The sequence below is a fragment of the Aythya ferina genome (genome assembly GCF_964211825.1).
Source record: "Aythya ferina genome assembly, chromosome: Z".
Taxonomy (NCBI): Eukaryota; Metazoa; Chordata; class Aves; order Anseriformes; family Anatidae; genus Aythya; species Aythya ferina.
In genome coordinates this window covers 71,949,692-71,968,094 of record NC_140299.1, presented here as the reverse complement: position 1 = coordinate 71,968,094, position 18,403 = coordinate 71,949,692, and the positions used below count along the sequence as shown (strand labels likewise).

General features: G+C 39.3%; 1 protein-coding gene across 1 annotated transcript; it reads right to left on the bottom strand.

Moving 5' to 3' along the window:
• Positions 1 to 851: 851 nt before the first annotated feature.
• Positions 852 to 16,991, bottom strand: CAAP1 (caspase activity and apoptosis inhibitor 1). The gene is made up of 6 exons (XM_084503916.1): positions 16,805 to 16,991; positions 15,416 to 15,616; positions 13,823 to 13,907; positions 12,842 to 12,917; positions 6,484 to 6,557; positions 852 to 1,948 (listed from the first exon to the last, which is right to left on the bottom strand). The coding sequence occupies exons 1-6, from the start codon at positions 16,934 to 16,936 to the stop codon at positions 1,605 to 1,607; spliced, it is 912 nt and encodes a 303-aa protein (XP_084360042.1). The 5' UTR covers positions 16,937 to 16,991; the 3' UTR covers positions 852 to 1,604.
• Positions 16,992 to 18,403: the final 1,412 nt, after the last annotated feature.

Here is an 18,403-nt window from a genome sequence, read left to right as displayed (position 1 = left end):
ACTTCTCTCAGCTGTATTTAATGAGAGGTGTAGTTCATAACCAAATTTATGCTGCATTATGTTACTACCATTTTACTCTCTATACTGTTGATGCTAGAGAAAATCAATTGTACTTTAAGAGATCTGTAAGAAACTTGCTACTAAAGACAGTGTACTTGACCATCAACAAAACTGAGAAAAAAGTGGAAAAGGGGGAAAGGAAAGGGGAAAAGGCAGAAGTGAAAGGGGGGAGGGAGAAAAGGAAAAGAATTATAAACCTTGCAGGATAGTTAAGAATGTACTCATTATGACAACCTCTGCTGTAATAATAATCTCCACAAATTACTCTTAAATATCTATGGCACTATTACAAATTATCTAATTTGCTTTCCAAGTTACAATCAAAGGAAAATCACATGTTACAACATCATTTTACTTACCAAGAACCACAATCACAAACCTCATACTGTAATAAAAATTGATTTATGTTTATATGTAAACACACACATTTAAAAAAGAATTTTATGAGCAGCCAAGTAGGAAAACAGCACTACTCAACAGAACCAGAATTTTTGTAATTATTTCAGGGAATGATAGGAGGAAAAGTTTTCATTCTATAATACAAATTACTTAAAAATAAATACCTTCAAAATGAAAAAATGTAGAATTATGATTTTGAAACTGTATATAAAATTATACATAAGTGCCTTTTCTAACAAGCATTTACTCTGAAATTATGTAGATAATACTATTTACAGAGGACATGAAATGACAAACAGTTAAATACTAAACATTTAGGGACTTCTAAGTAATCCAATCTACCACGTTGTACTAAATATTATACCAAATATTCAACAACAACAAAAAAAAGCTTCATAACCAAGAAAAAACTCCATTTTCTTTATTTCAGTTGTGACACAGAAGACAAACAGTGGAGGAGAGTAACAATTAGACGACCAGCAGTATAAAAACACTGGTATTTGTCACTTTCAGGCACTTTCTCAGAAAATAAGTTTAACTGTTTATTTAAAAAAAAAAAAATAACAAATTAGCTTTTTCAAAATTAACCATGCTTTTAACTTTCTCAAAATGAATCATCGTTCAACTTAACTAGAACATTTACATTACTGTGAGCTGGGCCTCAAGGAGAAATAAGCATCTGAGAGCACCTTGCAGAATGCTGAAGGCTGTCACACCACAAAAGACTCTTCAAAATGGCATTTTAAAAGAAGCGTATATAAATCAAGTTTCTCAAGTAGTTCAGAAGTTGCTAATAAATAAAATAACTGGTTAATTTCTAACCATGGGGTTATAACGAGCTTGATTTTTCTAACCTGTCCTGAAGGCACCAGGTTCACAGCATAGCTTTGTACATTGTACCTCCTCGAGGAGGTAACACAGCAAAGACACTGCTCAGTGCAGCATCAAACCAGCCCATCTGTGCCAGCGATGGAAGCAGCACACCAAAGGCAATGAAAACTACGATCAATGGCTTAAGCCACAGGTCGGGATACACAGTAAGAGTCTGAATGAGGAATGTCATACCCAACCCAAATATACTTTAGCGCTGAAGAGAAAAGATACAATGTTCTTCAAAACATACTGAAGCTTTAATCTGAACAACCTCAGGGTTGTTTTTTTACATCTCCAGCTTTCATCAGAGCCTTAATAGCTCTGGCCCTCATCTCGAGCTCCAGGAGCTCCAGCTGCTGTGCTGATGGCTGAACATCTTCCGAGGGAGGAACAGCTACGCCTTCCGTTTTGGACTCCTTTGGGCTAGATTCTGCCAGCCCCAGTATCTCATTCACGCTTTTCTCAATGTCCTTCTGAAGGTCATCTATCTGACCGGCTCCACTTCTGCTGGTGTTTTCTTGCACATCTGAGCTGTCGTCTTCATTGCACGGACCTTCTATATCACTATCATATGCATCTGCATTTATGCTGAGGACATCGCTATCTTCTCCTTTGCCTGTAACACAAATGTAACAATCATATAATGACCTAACTGAACAATTTTTCTCTCAACTTACAAAATCACTTCTGCTTAAAGCACTTCTCTGTAGATTAAGGGTGGCAAAAAGATCTGTGAATTTGAGACAACTAATTCCTCCTCTTTTTCTTCTCCATCTTTTAAGGCTGATCTAATTTAGACAAGTGTTAATGCATTTTTATGCCAATTTAGAAGAACATACAGTATTGCAAAGCTGTAGTACCGGGAAAATTTATTCCATCATATGGAGTTACATGATCTATTTTCCCCAATTAAAAAGCCATAAGGTTTTATATCACAAGGAAGTTTCTGCAGTGCAGAATTGGTTATTGTTATCTTTAAAGTAAGCTTAGTTTTCAAAATGCAATTATAAAAACACTTTAAAACTATTTTACTTATTTTAAAAGAAATGGGACACTATGTCAAGCAGAATACTGAAGACTAATAGAAAATCCTATTACAGTGTAACTATTCAGAATCTATCATACAACTATTTCAGACATATTTAACTCACGTCAGTAAAAATGGAAAGTTACAGTATTGGCTTTTAACACTGGCAAAAAGTTGGGAGTTTACTAAGAAGAGCAATTAGATGAGGCAGTGCTGTAAGATAAAAGCCAAACTCCGTCAGAGCTCAAGTAACTGATCTTACAATTTGGCTATAGAGAGACTACTGCTTGTGACACCTTGGCCTCAAAAATTATTAGTGCATGGCCAACCTCTGTATCTTTTGAAACTTACCATTCATTGCTTCAAATAAAGAATTTATAACCAAATGATGATAAAGTTACTGCCTTTAAAGGCTTTATAATTGCACCACTGTCCAGAAGTACAGCTGTATTCCTTGTTAATTAATATTGAAGGTTTACAGTTAAAGACCTGTATTTTTGAAATAAGTATAATTTCGTATCATAAATATTTGAAGAAAGTTTGCATTCCTGTGTAAGCTACTGTAAGCCATAATGATCCTTTATATAGAAAAAATATTTAATAAACATCAAGACAGTACTGCAAACATGTTTTTTTGTTTTTTTTTTTCTTTTAAACACACCGTGAAGGTTGTCAAACACTGGCACAGATTGTCCAGAAAGGCAGTGGAGTCTCCATCCTTGGAGACACTCAAGATGCAGCTGCGTAGGATCCTTAGCAGCCTGCTCTTGCTGACCTTGCTTAAGTATGGGGATTAACTATGACTTAGGATAACATTTAAGTCCCTATTCTGGAATATTGCACATTACCCTGCCAGAGAATTCACTCCTGATTCAGGGTGTTGCACCATCATCAGCGATGACCCTCCAGCACTTCATAACACTGTTTACAGTACACAACTGCAAAAACTGCCCACCGTGCTTCAGAATACATCAGATGTGGGAAATACACAGCTAATGTGTGCAGCATCTCCAACATCCTAATCAAAACTGTTAAGAAAGTATCCAGCTCTGGGAAATGCAGTATTAGCCACATAAATAAAGTTTACATAGAATTTTTGGTCTTCAATTTCTGTAAAATAAATTACAATTCACAAGCCTAAAGCACAAATGATTCTGAAGCTATATAAAATCCTCACAGCAGTGTGTAAAAAATACTCATATGAGATGTGCATACCAGAGCCTTCTTCAATCTTAAGTGTTTTTGCCATGTTTCTACTGTAACAGTAGCTTCAAGGTTAGTATTTCAATTTCAGATGCAGTCTGACCCATTTCTTATACTAAAAAATCAACTTTGTACACTATCTTCTCAACTCTGCCCTGCAAGATACAAAATACGTGAAAGATGAGAAGTAATGAGAATCAACAGGATAAGGAAATGGAAATACATGTACTTCTGTCTTGCATCAGTCAGTATTTACCTAACACGCTGCTCAACAGGACAGCATTTCCATGGATCAAAAACCAGGCACGTCAATGGCTCTCAACTCAATACATGAAAGTTACCTCCTGAATATGTTCATATTACCTAATTCACTGCCAAAGGTAAACTGACTTTGTACCAGGCCTGGCTGGACAGGTGTCCATTTTCTTCACAGATGCCCCTACGGTGCTATGTTTTGAATTTGATATCAAAAGTGTGTTGATAACACACCGTTGTCTTGACTACTGCTGAAAGTGCTTGCCAAGCCTTGAGGCTTTCTCTGCTTCTCACTCTGACCCCATAGCAAGTAGGTTAAAGATAGGCAAGAGGTTGGGAGATAAATAGAGCCAAGGCAGCTGACCCGAACTGACCAAAGGGATATCCCATATTATAAGACATCATGCTCAGCAATAAAAGTTAGAGAAAAGAAAGAGGAAGGGGTAATCTGCATGGTTATAGCATTTGTGTTCCGTAGCTGTTATGCATGCTGAGGCTCTGCTTTCTAGGACATGGCTAAAAATTTGTCTGTCAATGGGAAGTAGTGAATAAATTCCTCATTTTGCATTCCTTGTGCATGCAGCTTTCCTTTACATATTACAATGTCTTTATCTTGATCCAAGAGTTCTTCTTGCTTTTGCTCTTCCAATTTTCTCCCCTGTGCCACTGGGGGAGGAGTAATTGAGCTGCTCTGCGGTGTTTAGCTGATAGCTGGGGTCAACCCATCATAAAACTCTGTGTGGTACTGGTAAGATATTAAACAAACAAGTCATTTAAAGCAGCCTTGGGTTCCATTCAGAATTCAGGCCTGCCAAAACTGCATAATATACAGTATTCATACATGTCTATTTGCCTACAAATGTTGTTTAATTAGCTGGTGGGCTTCATTTCCCTTCTTTTTCACTTTTAATTTTACCCAGTAATAAAGCTCTTGCTTGGCATTTCTCATTACCTTTTTCATTTTGATAACTTACTTTTTCTTTCAGCTACATTTGTGAAATTCATTCTAACATGCTTTATTCTTTTTTTTTTTTTTTAACCCCTTTTGTTTAACCCCTCAATCTGTTTTTTCCCACAGCATCATGAGCTGCAGAAGAAGGATTAGACTTACATTTTATCATTTATATTGATATTCTCATAAACTCTTTAAAGGTAGCACCTTCAGTGAAGTCACTATTATAGCCCTAAGCCATCATGATACTCTGGTTGATAAAGTCATAAAAAACAACAGTGAAAGAATCACCGGGAACAGTCATTAATTCCCTTTGATAATACAAAAGTGGAAGAGATCTGCAGAAATCTGTCAGGTCTAAGGCTACTCTATATACACCAGGCAACACTTACATCTGCTCCTGAAAGTTATTATGTTGTTACAATTCCCTTCTCCGTTTAATTCCCCTCACTAAATACCTCTTAAAAAAACACCCTTCATACAGTTCTTACAGGGGAGATATCTTTAAAGAGAGCATTCTGAATTGTAAAATGGGAGTTGCAGGAACCACGTAATGCTATGTGGTTTCTTGCTTCACAGAAGAAAAATATAGCTTATAAGAATTTGCAACATTCTCTGATAGGAAAAGCTATTTCTGATGTTACTAAATAGATATAGTCCAAATGAAAATAGACTGAGACAGAAACGCCTACAATTCGGTGCTTCGTCTACAAAATAATACTGGCAGTTGTTATATGGTGTTGTTTTAATGATTGGAATAAAACAAATACTGCTGCTGGTTAAAGAAACAGTTTCCTTACACAACAGTTACTCAAATGAGTACCACTAACTTGCCTACTTTTGTATTTTCTATTCTTCCAATATTGTAGTACCTGAGTGTCTCACCCACTGCACTTTGCATTTAAAAAGAAAAAACACACAAGACAAAACTTTCCCTCTTATAGATCCGAAGAGTTGAGTACTTCTACTCTGCTTTTACACTACAAAATGCACCAGTCATCAGGAGTAGTGGGTGTTAAGCACCATTCCCAGAGACCTCAGCTCGGCACAATCAAAACAACCTATCACATATCAAGACTGAATACAATGATTAAATTACAAGCAGTTCTTTGGCAAACAGTTATTACAGCGGATTTCCATGAATGTCAAAACAGAGTACTCTTAAGATCATTTCAACACAAAGTAAAACTGAATCTCAAAGAATTCAGCAAACAGCAATGGCAGTACTAGCAATCACCTACAGATCAAGATACTGAAAGAACTGAAGTTCTTCAGCTGATAAACTAGAAGAGAAAAGTCAAATGAACCTTGCAAGATCATTCAGTCATGTTCTGGAAGCTAAATTACCAAACTCTGAAGAGCTATTGTTTGCTTCTATCCACAAAAACCTCCAGACTTAAAGTGCTGAGAAGCCAAATTTTCTACAATGTCTTCTTCAGTGTTCCTTTCTACTTTCATGGAATTGGGCCCAAGGGAGAGGTTGAAACCGTTCATCAAGTGATTTCTCTGAGGATGCATCTCTGTGATTGCAGGTACAGCTCATGAGTTAGTAGTTATCTTGAACTAGTCACTGTCCAACATCATTCTAGTGGGAAGTGTCCTTGCTCATGGCAAGGGGGTCAAAATTGGATGATCTTTAAGGTCCTTTCCAACCCAAACCATTCCATGTTTCTATGATTAAGAGAGCAAAGTTTCATCTTTCTCCACTACATACCTTGTTTTGATTCCTGACCTTCCAGTTTGTTGTCGTCTCTTAAGGAAGAAGTAGAGTCTATACTGTTGTCCTGCCTGGAAACAAATGACACCACATCTTAATCTACATCTTTTACAACTTAAGAGGATTTTTCAAAGAAACATTAACTAAAAAGAAAATATGTGGTGGTAGGGCAATAGGAATGTGCTGTCTCTAAGCATTTGAGAATGAGCTTTTCTTTGCTTTCCCTAGTAACCTGCAAGAATGAAGTAATTATTTCAATACACCCCTTAGAATACCAATCTTCACTGATAGGCTCTCCCTAGAAGCTTGTCTCTAAAGCTCAGAATAAATGGTCACGGAGTTAAATATTTTGAAAAACTACTGTTTCAGTTGCACTCAAATACTCTTTCCTTTTGAAATTAAGAAGCTATTTTCATGAAGTTATTGTCACCCTACCACTACCCACCTTTTCTACATCACAATCTCATGTTTTCACTAAGGGCTGCTTTTTAAAAGGAAATGCAACTTAACCTTTAAGTTATATTCAACATCCATGTTTATTTCTTCAATTTAAGGATTTCTACCCTTGACCTGTAAGGTTTCACCTGCTTTACACCTGGGATAAGGAAAGGGTACTTCTGTGAAATGTTCACGTCCTTCATATATTTTGTACACACTATTTGGACAAATTGTGAAAATACTGTGAAATATACAGGGCAAATAAAGGACAGCCCTCAGAGAAGCACCTAGACTCAGAGAAAAACTTCAATTACCATGTTTAGCAAGCATTTTGACAGTAGTATTGCCAATTTCCTACCCAGAACGTCATTGTGGCATTGATTTCTTACAAGTTAACATGCAACCACCCTGCCCGTTGGAGCTAAACAGCACTATAAAAACGATAGCAAGATTCTGGTATCACAGATTTAAATGTAATGATTTTAACAACTTGTCAGTAATGGCCTGAAGGCCTCTTCTGTAATTGAATACAGATCTGTTTTCTCCAGGCTCTCAAGGATGTTTGGTGTGTGCTTTTTTTTTTTTTCCAGGTGTCCAACGACCATGTCGGGAGGGAGAACACCATTATACTTCTTGACGACTTGGTCTGAGAGACGGAGTTATTTTGATGGCTATTTCCTTTCCTATGGTAGTAGAGGTTACAAATCAATTGACCTTGTTTCTCCCATGTTTGCACCCAGTGCAATATAAATGTGTATAGAATAGTGCAATAATTAAGGAGAACATGCCCACAGAAAAGAGGTACACAACACATGAAGAAATATTTTAAGTGTTCCTCACTTTAAATAAGGAACCCCCAAAACAAATTTACTGCTCAATATTATTTTAATAAAATTTGAATAGATTATTTACTGCAATGCATTTTTCTCAAAACATCTCAGTAGTACGTATCCTTAAAATTTGCTTTCCTGCTTAGTCAACTCAGGAAGTATTTTCCCAATTCTTTCATTTCTGATAGACTTTCCATTCCCAGGCTGGACTGAATGCAAACTACATGTTCAAATAGGTATGCTGAACATGAAGTTGTATATACTTGCTAACCCCTTCACAAAATCATTTAAACTTTGCCTCTTCACAAATAGTTGCTCATTTATTTTCTATTTGAGTCATCAATCTTGTACCACAAAGGCCACAGGAGTTGCAAGATTGATTACAGCCCTCACATGCTAGATGTAAAATAAGCCGAGGAATTCTACAAATAAATTAGTTTTGCTCTATGTGACAGTTTAGACATGTTAACCAGAGTCTCAAACTTCTCAGTGTAACAACATGACATTGCCATTTATTAAGTGGAGCAGCAAAGGATAGGCAGCAAGGAAAAGTTTTGCACACATAAAGTTAGAGATAACTGAGACCCATCACAATTACCAGTCCCGTGAGCCTGTGGAGTTTAGAGTGGGGGAAATCACAGAATGGTTTGGGTTGTAAGGGACCTGGAAGATCATCTAGCCCCAACCATTCCTGTCAGCACCCAGTGTCAGCTCCAGGCTGCAGCTGGGAACCAAAGCTTGAATGGTGCAACACTTCGAAGCAGTGTCACAGCTCCTGGGGAGTAACATTTCCCCTCCTACCTTCACTCCATTACTGGGAGGGATTAGGCCAGATGTCAGCACAGACTACCAGTTAAACCTGCCCATGATGCTGTCACAGAACACCTTCCCAGAAATTTCAGGTTTTGTTCTCCTGTCACCTACTGAGCCAAAGCTGAGGCTCATCGTACTCCGTTGTGTTCTCCTGTCTGTGCTTTTAAAGATCTGGGGAGGAGAAGGATGTTATTAACCTGACCAGCACAGGGGGATCACCCTGCCCAAGTTGCTCTGAGGGCTGTCAAAGGAAAGCAGCAGCCTGTTTGCCGGGAGAGAAAACGACTAAGGGCAGTCAGGTAGAGAAGTCACCTTAGAGACTAAAGGGAGTTACTGCCCACAGCAGCATGGGGCTCGTTACAGTATGCTGGGGAAGAACATTTCAGGATTGTGTAAAACTTACTTGGCGATATGTTTAAGGGTGTGGTAATATGCAGGGCATTATCAGATGTTTAGAGGAAGGACCAAGGATGGTAAAAGGGACAGACTTAGGTAGACTGTTGAAGAACAAGCATAGGGAAAACAGAGAAAAAATAAGACAAAATCAGTCAGATGAATATAAACAGGTTGCTGGTCAGCACACTTGTCTTGCAATGCCCTGCACCTGGTCACCAGTCTGCCCTGCCTTCTTGTGGAACTCCACAGCTAACCATTCCTCCAAACGAGAGGTCTGTGTGTGCCTAAGAGCCAGCAGCTGCAGAGAGGACCACAGGTGACAGGGGCCTGCAATACTGTGCTGCCAGAGAATAGACAGCATGGAAAATGTGCACGCCTCCTCAGGGAAGTTCGGTGTCGTGCATCAGTGTGCAGCAAACCTCAGGCAAGTTTAGCTATTAAGTAGGATGAGATATCTGAGAGTCAGGTGCCAAAGAGACTGCAAGATTAGAGGCCAAATTCCAGAGAGACCAGGGTCTGCAAGTACTTGAATCAAAGGACCGTAGATCTGCCAGTTCCCCAGCAGATAAAGAGTCAAGGAGTCACCTACTTGGGACAACACAGGTCTGGACCAGCTACTGGAAAGGTCTGTGTGTACACAAGGAGGTCAGAGCAAGCAGCTGGAGTGGGGCTGCAAACCTTGCAGACTTGAACACCTTAGTGTCAGCAACTAAAGAGACATGTTGGCCACAGACCAGCTACTGGCCAACACAATCAGGTTGTGATGCCCCCGTAACACCTGCTTATCACCAACAGCAAAAGCTGCTTAGGCTCCTCACGCCCCATCCTCTCCCCCAACAAATACACATTCTTCATCCTTTTGAACTGAGCAGTCACCTCTGCACTGGACAGCAACACGTCTTTTAGCAATGCGTTACTGTCTGACCTTGCACAAGAATTTTCAGGAGGAAAGAAGACAAGTTTCACATCCTTGATACCACAAGGAGCTCTGAAGCCAAATTTCATCAGGTATTAAAATCACTCATTTGACAGAAAACTCATTGACTTCTTTGGTTCAAAGAAATGGCTGTGAAGTTACATATACCCACTTCAAAAGCTACATAAAAAACTAATTCTGAATTGGAATTCACACATCAAAAATTGTTGTAAAGTTTCTTCATGCTATCTTGACAGTATCACTGATTATAGTAGAGATATTCTTATAAAGATTACCTACTGTCAGAAAGAAATTATTGGATCCCCAAAGTACTTTTACAGCACATTTTATATTTTGCTGTTGCTTTTCCAGAATTGGCTGGATTGGACCGTATTACTTGTGACCTGTCACCGTTTCATAAGTAGGCTTTCTGCACCATCTTGTGGCCAAGTAGATGCAGTTCAACTCATAGTTCAATTTCATTCTCAGTTTGTTAATCTTACTTTGTTTATTTACAGGAAATATTTTTACAAATTATCTATACTGAGGCACAGATTTAAGAAAGGGCAGCACAAAATCATGTCACCAAATGATGGGAGCAGAAGATATGTTAATCTAAAAGTAAGGCATAGTATATAAATTTAAAATCCATTTCATGCATATTAATTTTTCAAAGCAAAAAGTCATTTGTTCACATTATACATGTGAACATACCACTGTAAATTGTAATAGTATGTCTCTTCTTTTAATACATGTTTTTCTTACTACTGCCAATAATTTACTTTCAGTCCTTCAGGTTATTTAAATAGCCACCTAAGGGAACTTGAAAGACACAGTTTAAGCACCTACTTATAGCTTATGAATAAGATGCCTACCTGTTTTTTTCAGGACATTAATTAGCTAAATCCTTTCAATTAAATGTCTACCATTCAGCTGGAAAACTTGACATAAATCAATTCTCTTGTTTTAATGGTACTCCACTGCAGACTAACACAGATATATGAAAATTACTGTTAAACAATCTATACAGAGCTCACAAATGACCTAGCTCATCTATTATAGCAGCCTTTTCCAGTTTTGGCAAACATAGACCCTGATACTGCTGTTTTTCTGCCTGCTTATTTCAGAATTCATAGCATTTAACTCTGAAGAAGCTGGTGACAAAATAACAGAGCATTTTACGTGATGATGCAAACAGCTGAAGCTTTTTCAGAGATGAACTTTAAGAAAAAAAAACTCAAGACTTTTGTTTTTAGTTAAAGAACATGTCCAAACTGTAGCTCTGAAACACTCTGAACTCACAAAATTGCCTTACAGAAATCTAGCAGCATTGAACCTCCCATACCTCTTTAAGATGTGAAATATTATACGCATTTTGCAAGAGTAAACATCTTTTGAATTAGATCTTTAAAAAAAAAAACCATAAAATTCCTCCAAAGTCCTGGGACATTTTTGATGGTTTCCTTAGTAAACAAGGCTTTCTTCTAATTTAATTCACAAGTTCACTTGCAAAGCACCAATCATCATCAAAGGGACTCATTTATATAAAGAGTATTTTATATTGTTATTTTATACTTTAAATAGCCAGCAGAGGGTAAAAATCAAAAGGCAAAATTAGTTTACATAAAAGTGCGTACTGACATCATTCACAGACCGTGCAAGACTGCAAAGGAGGGAATACGGTCACAAATGAGTTCCAAACGGAACCCAAGAAGAAAAAGTGTCACAGGGTATTAAACCTGTATCACATGAGAAAAACTGAAGCATCACTCATCTTAGTATCTATCACTCCACTTTCTACAATATTTGTGTTTTCACAAACCTGGTATATGATGAGATGTGATCAAAGAAAATTACTTCATTCGATAATTTCATAATTTGTTCTGAGCCAAAGAAATGAGGTCTCTGTTGAATCAAATATACTGACCAGCACACAAAATTTGGATTACTATCATTGTCTTTCTCACCTCTTCCCTTCTGTTTCATATATCTAGATGAACTCGCCAAATTAGCAGCTAACTGATACCTTAATCAGCCCTACACTCCTGTAAGGCCACTGTGTTTCAAAAGGCTTGTTAAGTTGATGCACGGAATCTGTGGGCCAGCTGCAGACAGGTCAGCAACCAAACCAGAACAAGCTTTTGGCTTTCCTACATGCTTTTTGTTTGCTACAGTCACATTTAGACCCAAAATTTGACACATTTTGGGTGATAACTATTAGCATTCTTTTCCCCCTCAACTACTTCTGTAAAGACCGTCTTTATTAAAGGAGTGACTTAATACACTACACAAAAGTTGTCTTTTTTTAAAAAACAAACAAACAAACAAGAAAGTATTTTAAGAAAAGGTTAAAAATGTTGGCCTTTGCAAAACTGACAGATGTCAGCTTAAGAATGAGCAGCTAGAAACCTCTGTACTTCAAACTCTAAACATTAATATAACATTCCCAGCAGGAAAGATGGGAACAGGCAAGCGTCAGCACTGCTTCAGCTGGGACAGGAATGGTGGACCAGAAACAAGGATGCAAGGAACATGATACATCTCAGCTGAACTCAAAACACTCTTTACAAAGTTCATGGATTTCACTGGGAGGGGTTTTGTTCAACCTGCTCTAGTGAATCCTCTAGTGAAGAGGATTAACCTAAATCACATTACCTCACTTTTGGCTGCGGGCAAGGATTGTGCATATGTTCAATTATCACAAATTAACTGATGGGCAATAATGCCAGTGTAAATTTCAGTGATGTGCTTATGAAACATCTGATGTTATCAAATAACTAGGCCATGTAACTGCAATGCTTCCTAGCAGTAACAGCTCATTGTCATTCTACCAAAAAAAAAAACCATATGATTAAGGATATAGCAGAGGTCTTTCAGTGCTACAGTTGATCAGTTCTCATGAAAAATTCCAGTATCATTCAATATTTTACAATTAAGCTTTGAACTGTTTTCTTTTACTCACTGACTGACAGATTCACCTCCAGTCTTGTCTCCTCCATCTCCATCCTCGTCAGTATCAGAATCAGCTCCACTCTTGCCTAGATGTACACAATTTCAAACATGCAAATTTAGGCATCTAGTACAATTAGTGCTACATAGTTAGCCTTATTTTTTAATGATTAACTCTGCTGAGATCAGAAAAGGGTTTTCTCGCCAGTTCAAACAGATGTTCTAAGAATCAGACTTACACAGAATCAAAAAGATTATTCTTGAGATGCCTGCTAGCCACACAGTTGCCATTTTTCAGTTACGTTATATTATGGAAAAACAGAGGATAAATACTACTACTGCAATATTATAGGCACTAAAAATAAAGCACAGGAGACAAGTAATAGAAGGTACTCTTTACCACTCAAGATTCAAATGGCTCCACTTAATTGAGGAGACAGCAATTTGTTTACAAATGAATTCTATGGCCCTTAAATACCAAGTGGAAATTCAGTAAGATACTGATATGCTGAAATATCATATCCTTAATCAAAATATATGCATTGTGTGTCTCAGCAGAGCAAAGGCATGCACTAAGAATCCTTTAGCTACACTGATTGTTCCAGTGCAATTGTTAATACAGTTGAACTGGTATTGCAGTACATCTGATTTCCCCTCCGGAGAACCAGGGGACAACTTAATGCCAATTTAACTAAAGCAGTGGATTTCAAACAATGCTTCTAAATTCCTGCCTTTGTTTTTACCATACATCAAGTCAAAAGCTTTGTTCTTAGTCTAAGTACTAGGGAAAGGAAGCTAATACTACTATGATCTGAATGTATCCCTAATACCTTCAGAATTACTGGATGATTTCACCCACGATTAAAAGATCAAGACCAGCATATACATACATATACGTGTCAGTACCTGGAAACACAGGCGCAGTTTAATGCAGACTACTTTTGTTTTCCTTATTCCCTCTGTGTACAGTGGTGCCTAAAAGTTGCATTCATACCTTCAAGTATCTTCAAAAGTTTTTTTTCAGATAACAGCTCCAACTGCTCCAAGCAAAGCCTTTTGATTTCATCCATGGAACAGTTCTAAGAAGACAGATAAGACAGACCACAAGCCACTAAGATTTCTGAGGACAGAAAAATTATGAAAGCTGAGTAGTTCTTCAGCCCTACTGAGAAACTCAGATTGCAAGTCCTTTCTCTATTCTGACATGCACTGATGCAACTACCAAAGAACATTAGGTAGGTGGGCCAACCACCAAAAATATTTGTTTGTTTGTTTTGGTATTGTTTTCAAAATTAAGCAATATACAGTATCAGTCACTTGAGCTTTGCCTGAGAGTTTTCACTGCTGTTGTGACACTGAGCTGTAGAAATAACAGACTGCAGGTGTAAAGCATGAAACAGCAGCCCAGATCACTCCTAATTCTCCATCACTCAGGAGCAGGTGAATTACATAATTAAATCTGCAAAGATCAAAGCCAATTGTCGAACCCAAGTTCATGAAACAAAGTAAACAAAAGTGTCAACAAAGCACAAACAGGAATCATACATCATATTGCACGTCATAAGAAAGAAACTGTAAGAAAGTTGTAATCTGTGATCCACTTCTCATTTTTGATACATACCACACACCGAGTCCAGCTAGTTTCACATCTCTTGTACTTCTGAGTATGCCCTTGGTGAAACAGTGATAATTTCACACTCATAAATAAGCTGTGCACACTTACATGTACCAACATTATTAAGTGTTGAGCATACTGTAATATACACCATCCTACTGCAGGCTTGGTTCTACACCACTAGACAACTGCCTTTCCAATTCAGTTATGCCTTTGCCTCTGGCCATTCTAGACCTCTTTTCTTCTTCCAGATATGAGAAACAGGAGAGACTGTAAGCAATTCAATAAGAGTTTAAAATGAGTAAGTCTCACCTTAGTTGTAACCGGTCTCACAGATTTAGATAAAATTTAAGACAGAAATTGAAAAACTACTAGTTAACAAACACTGCACAAATGGCATTTAACCAGAAGCTTCTTCCCCCATATAGACCGTTCACGTATTTTCACCAAGTCCCACTGTTCTCAATACTCAAAAAGCATATGTTCTAAGTCAGTAAAACTCTAGAGGCACTACTATTAAATTCCAGAGAAATAACAGCTTCCAGAAGCTGTTTATCACGAAGGGGCATTATGGCCTCATCTCAGACATTAATAACTTATAAAGAAATTTAGATAACACATAAATAGAAGTCAGACTTTTATTAACAAATCAGCAAACTTGTTACTGCACAATACTACTGAATTCACTCCATGCAATTAGAAACTCCTTTTACATTAAGAATAACCAGTATAGATAGACAGTACAAAAATAATCAGCCTGCATTCAGCTGCAGCTGAGCTGTGGAAAATGGAGTAGGATGAAATAAGTGTATCAAATCTTAAGTGTCTCACTTTCAGAGACTTCACATAATCTTCGTTTAAGAAAAACACAGGTAGTTTTTAAGATGGGAAGTCCACTAGACTTGAGAGATGTGATTTGTTATGCAAGCATTCAAGCTTGTGAAAAGCATATAAGTAGCTGTATTTCGTTACCTTTAAAATATCAGGCAGCATCTTCTGTAGTTTCTTCTCCCCTACGACACAGAAACACTGTTGAAGCATTTCTTTTTTGTCCGCGATGTAGAAACTAACTGGCTTGAGTGACACACTGAGATCTAATCCTCCTTCCTCTACATCACTGGGTTGTTCAGCTTCTTCCACATTTTCTCCAGATGGCACATTGCATTTTTCTTCCTAAACATCAAGAAGGCAAGTAGAATTTTCATCTTCTAGTGAACTGCAAAAGAAGGAAACTTAACACCTCATCTGTGATAGCAGTAGTTTTTCCTTCATAATTGCAAGGGACATCTTAAAGTAGATTTCTGAACTTCCAAATATTATTTTAGCTTACACGGTAAGGGTAACTACATCACAATAGTTATGTTTTTGGTTACTGAAATCATTTTTACACTAGGAAAAATTTTTAAACTTTCAAGAGACAAAAAGTATTCTTCAATACTAGCTGGAAATTATTATCTTAAGATATCTTGCTGCTGCTTCTAAATCAAAGCATGCTTTAAGGCAGAATAAATCCGTTTATCTGATTTCCTCTGCAATTGAACGACGAAGTCGATAATCTGCAACTACCTTGCTAAGAAAGAAATTTGCACATGTTTCCATGTGGCACAGTTTTCCGAGGAGAAAAAAAAAAAAAAAAAAAAAAAAGAGTTTTGCATGAGAAAATATATCTTCCATGTCAGAAAAAAAAGATTGAACCTTTAAAAATCAGATATATTTTGAAGACACAGACAGTCACTCACGAGCGTGTGTCACGCAGTCATCTTTGTATTTGAGCACAACTGGCTAGGACACAGTGATTGTGATTTGGGTCACCTCTGAGCGTGTGCCTCACATCGCTTTGCACTGGGTCTGGCCAGGATGGAGTACATTTTCCTCACGGCAGCTCACATGGTGCCACGCTTCAGATCTGTGACTAACACCCCAGCTGCGGACGAGGAGCATTTGTGCAGCACCACGGCCCCCTGCCTGCCCCGCTGCAACGAGCTGGGGGGCACAGCACCGGGCAGAGCCGCAAGGTAGCCGTGCAGCATTACCTCCAACACCACGCTCAGCAGCACAGAGGGCAGACAGGTGCCATGAGGGGCGAGCCACCCGTTTCGCTCAGGAGCTGGCTGGGGACCTGGACGCCCCTCGGAGGGGAGCGCCCCGCTGTCACCGCACTGCCTGCTTCGCTTCCCTTCTCTCCTCCTCCGCTCCCTCCTCACCCCTTAAGCCGTTTTTACCTCAGCCCAGGCCTCCTCCCCCGCTTTTTTTTTTTTTTTTTTCCTCTTCCTTCCCTCTCCCCTGTCCCACCGGGGCAGGGTGCCGCAGCGATCCTTCCCAACCCCTCCCAGCACAACGCCACCGCCGCCACCACCGCACCTCAGGGGCGCCGCGGGCGGACTCGGCGCTCCGGCGCTTCCTCTCGCCGCCCCCCGGCCCCGCGGCCCCCTCGGGGCAGCACGAACGGGAGCGGCGCCGCTTCTTCTCCTTCGACGACTTTCGGCCCGCCATCGCCACCGCCACCGCCACCGGGCCGGGCCGGGGAGGGCCGTGAGGGGCCGCGGCCCCGCCTGCTTCCCGCCGGGGGCAGCCGCCTCTTCCGGGCCGCACAGAGCCCGCCCCGGCACCGGCAAAATGGCGGCGCCGGCCCCGTTTGCCCCCCCCCCCTTCACCCCCTCACAGAGGCGCTCTGCCCCACTACCCCCCACTACCCTCACAGGGGGGTAGTGGGAAGCCCTCAACAAAAGAGGGCAAAATCTCTCTGCAAGAGCTCTCAAAAAATCCCAACCGTGTTTGTTTGTTTTTTTGGTTTTTTTTTGTACCCTGGTGAATTTAGAGAAAACAAGCTCAAATCAGGAGCACTGCTTCGAGTGCATTAAGTTATCTGAGGGTTGCTGATGTAGACAGAAGGCCAGCTCTGAGTGTTGTGCCAGCATCCTCTGGTCTCAAGAGGTCGCACGGTGTGGTCCTGTCTTGCTCTTTTCCTGGGCACGGATTTAACATCCTTTCACTGAAGTGAAACCTTAAAGCAAGCAGCGCTAGGGGGTGTTGTAACTTTTCACTTTTACCTCCACTGCCAGCTACTATTGCACGTCTCTGTGGAGACACCCTCCAAAGAAGGTTCCTGTGGAGATGGAATCAAATGTTCCGAATTTCTCTGTTCTCTCACACAGTGCAAAATTACCAAACTGCCAGATATCACAAAACTCCGTAGCAGAATCTGGCCTTCTATCCAAACGTTTTCATGCAGCTTGATTTATCTTGATACATACTGCTGCAGCCCCCAATGAAGGATTTTCTGCTATGCCAAATCATTTCCCTGCAAATTAAATCTAAGTGCATTTTGTATCATCTCTTAATATACCAGTTGTTGGAGTTGCCAGAGTATGTTTATTAACATAAACATTATTTTTGGTCTGGGAAATTCATGACAATTTTCACGTAGAGGTAATCAGTAACAGAGTAATCCCACAATAACAGAAGCAAAAAGGTTAATGAGTATAGGTTTCTTAGAATAGCACAAGTACAAACACAGTTAAAGAGCACACAATATGTCAGAACTAATTTCAAGAACAATTGTATACCAGGCAACCGAAATTCAACAGACAGGCACATCATTTCACAGAAATATTTCCTGAAGATAGTTTCTTAGGATAGCTTCAGAGTTTCCTAGGAAGGTATCTTTTTTTTTTTTTTTTTTCGTTTTTTTTTTTTTTTTTTCCCCCTATTGGTAAGCACTGTAAATCCTGAATGATGTCATGGAGTGTCGAGTGTCTCACGCTTGAGCCCACAATGGATCAAACATGAAAAATGGTGGCTAAGGCCATGATCAAGGCTGTTGACAAGGATATGTATCTGAAAATCCATCAGAACTGTAACGACACAAGAGTGCAACTACAGAGCTGAGTATGTGTATATATAGATCCGGCAAACAAGGTTTGCTGGAAGTAACAGTAATTCATATACTTTAGTGGAGAT

Excerpts from the sequence above, each read along its gene's own strand:
- CAAP1 (XM_084503916.1), bottom strand. The coding sequence starts at position 16,936 with ATGGCGGGCCGAAAGTCGTCGAAGGAGAAGAAGCGGCGCCGCTCCCGT. Across the intron at positions 15,617-16,804 it reads CCGCCCGCGGCGCCCCTGAG|GAAGAAAAATGCAATGTGCC; the intron begins GTGCGGTGGTGG and ends CTTGATGTTTAG. Across the intron at positions 13,908-15,415 it reads TGCTGCCTGATATTTTAAAG|AACTGTTCCATGGATGAAAT; the intron begins GTAACGAAATAC and ends CTGTCTTCTTAG.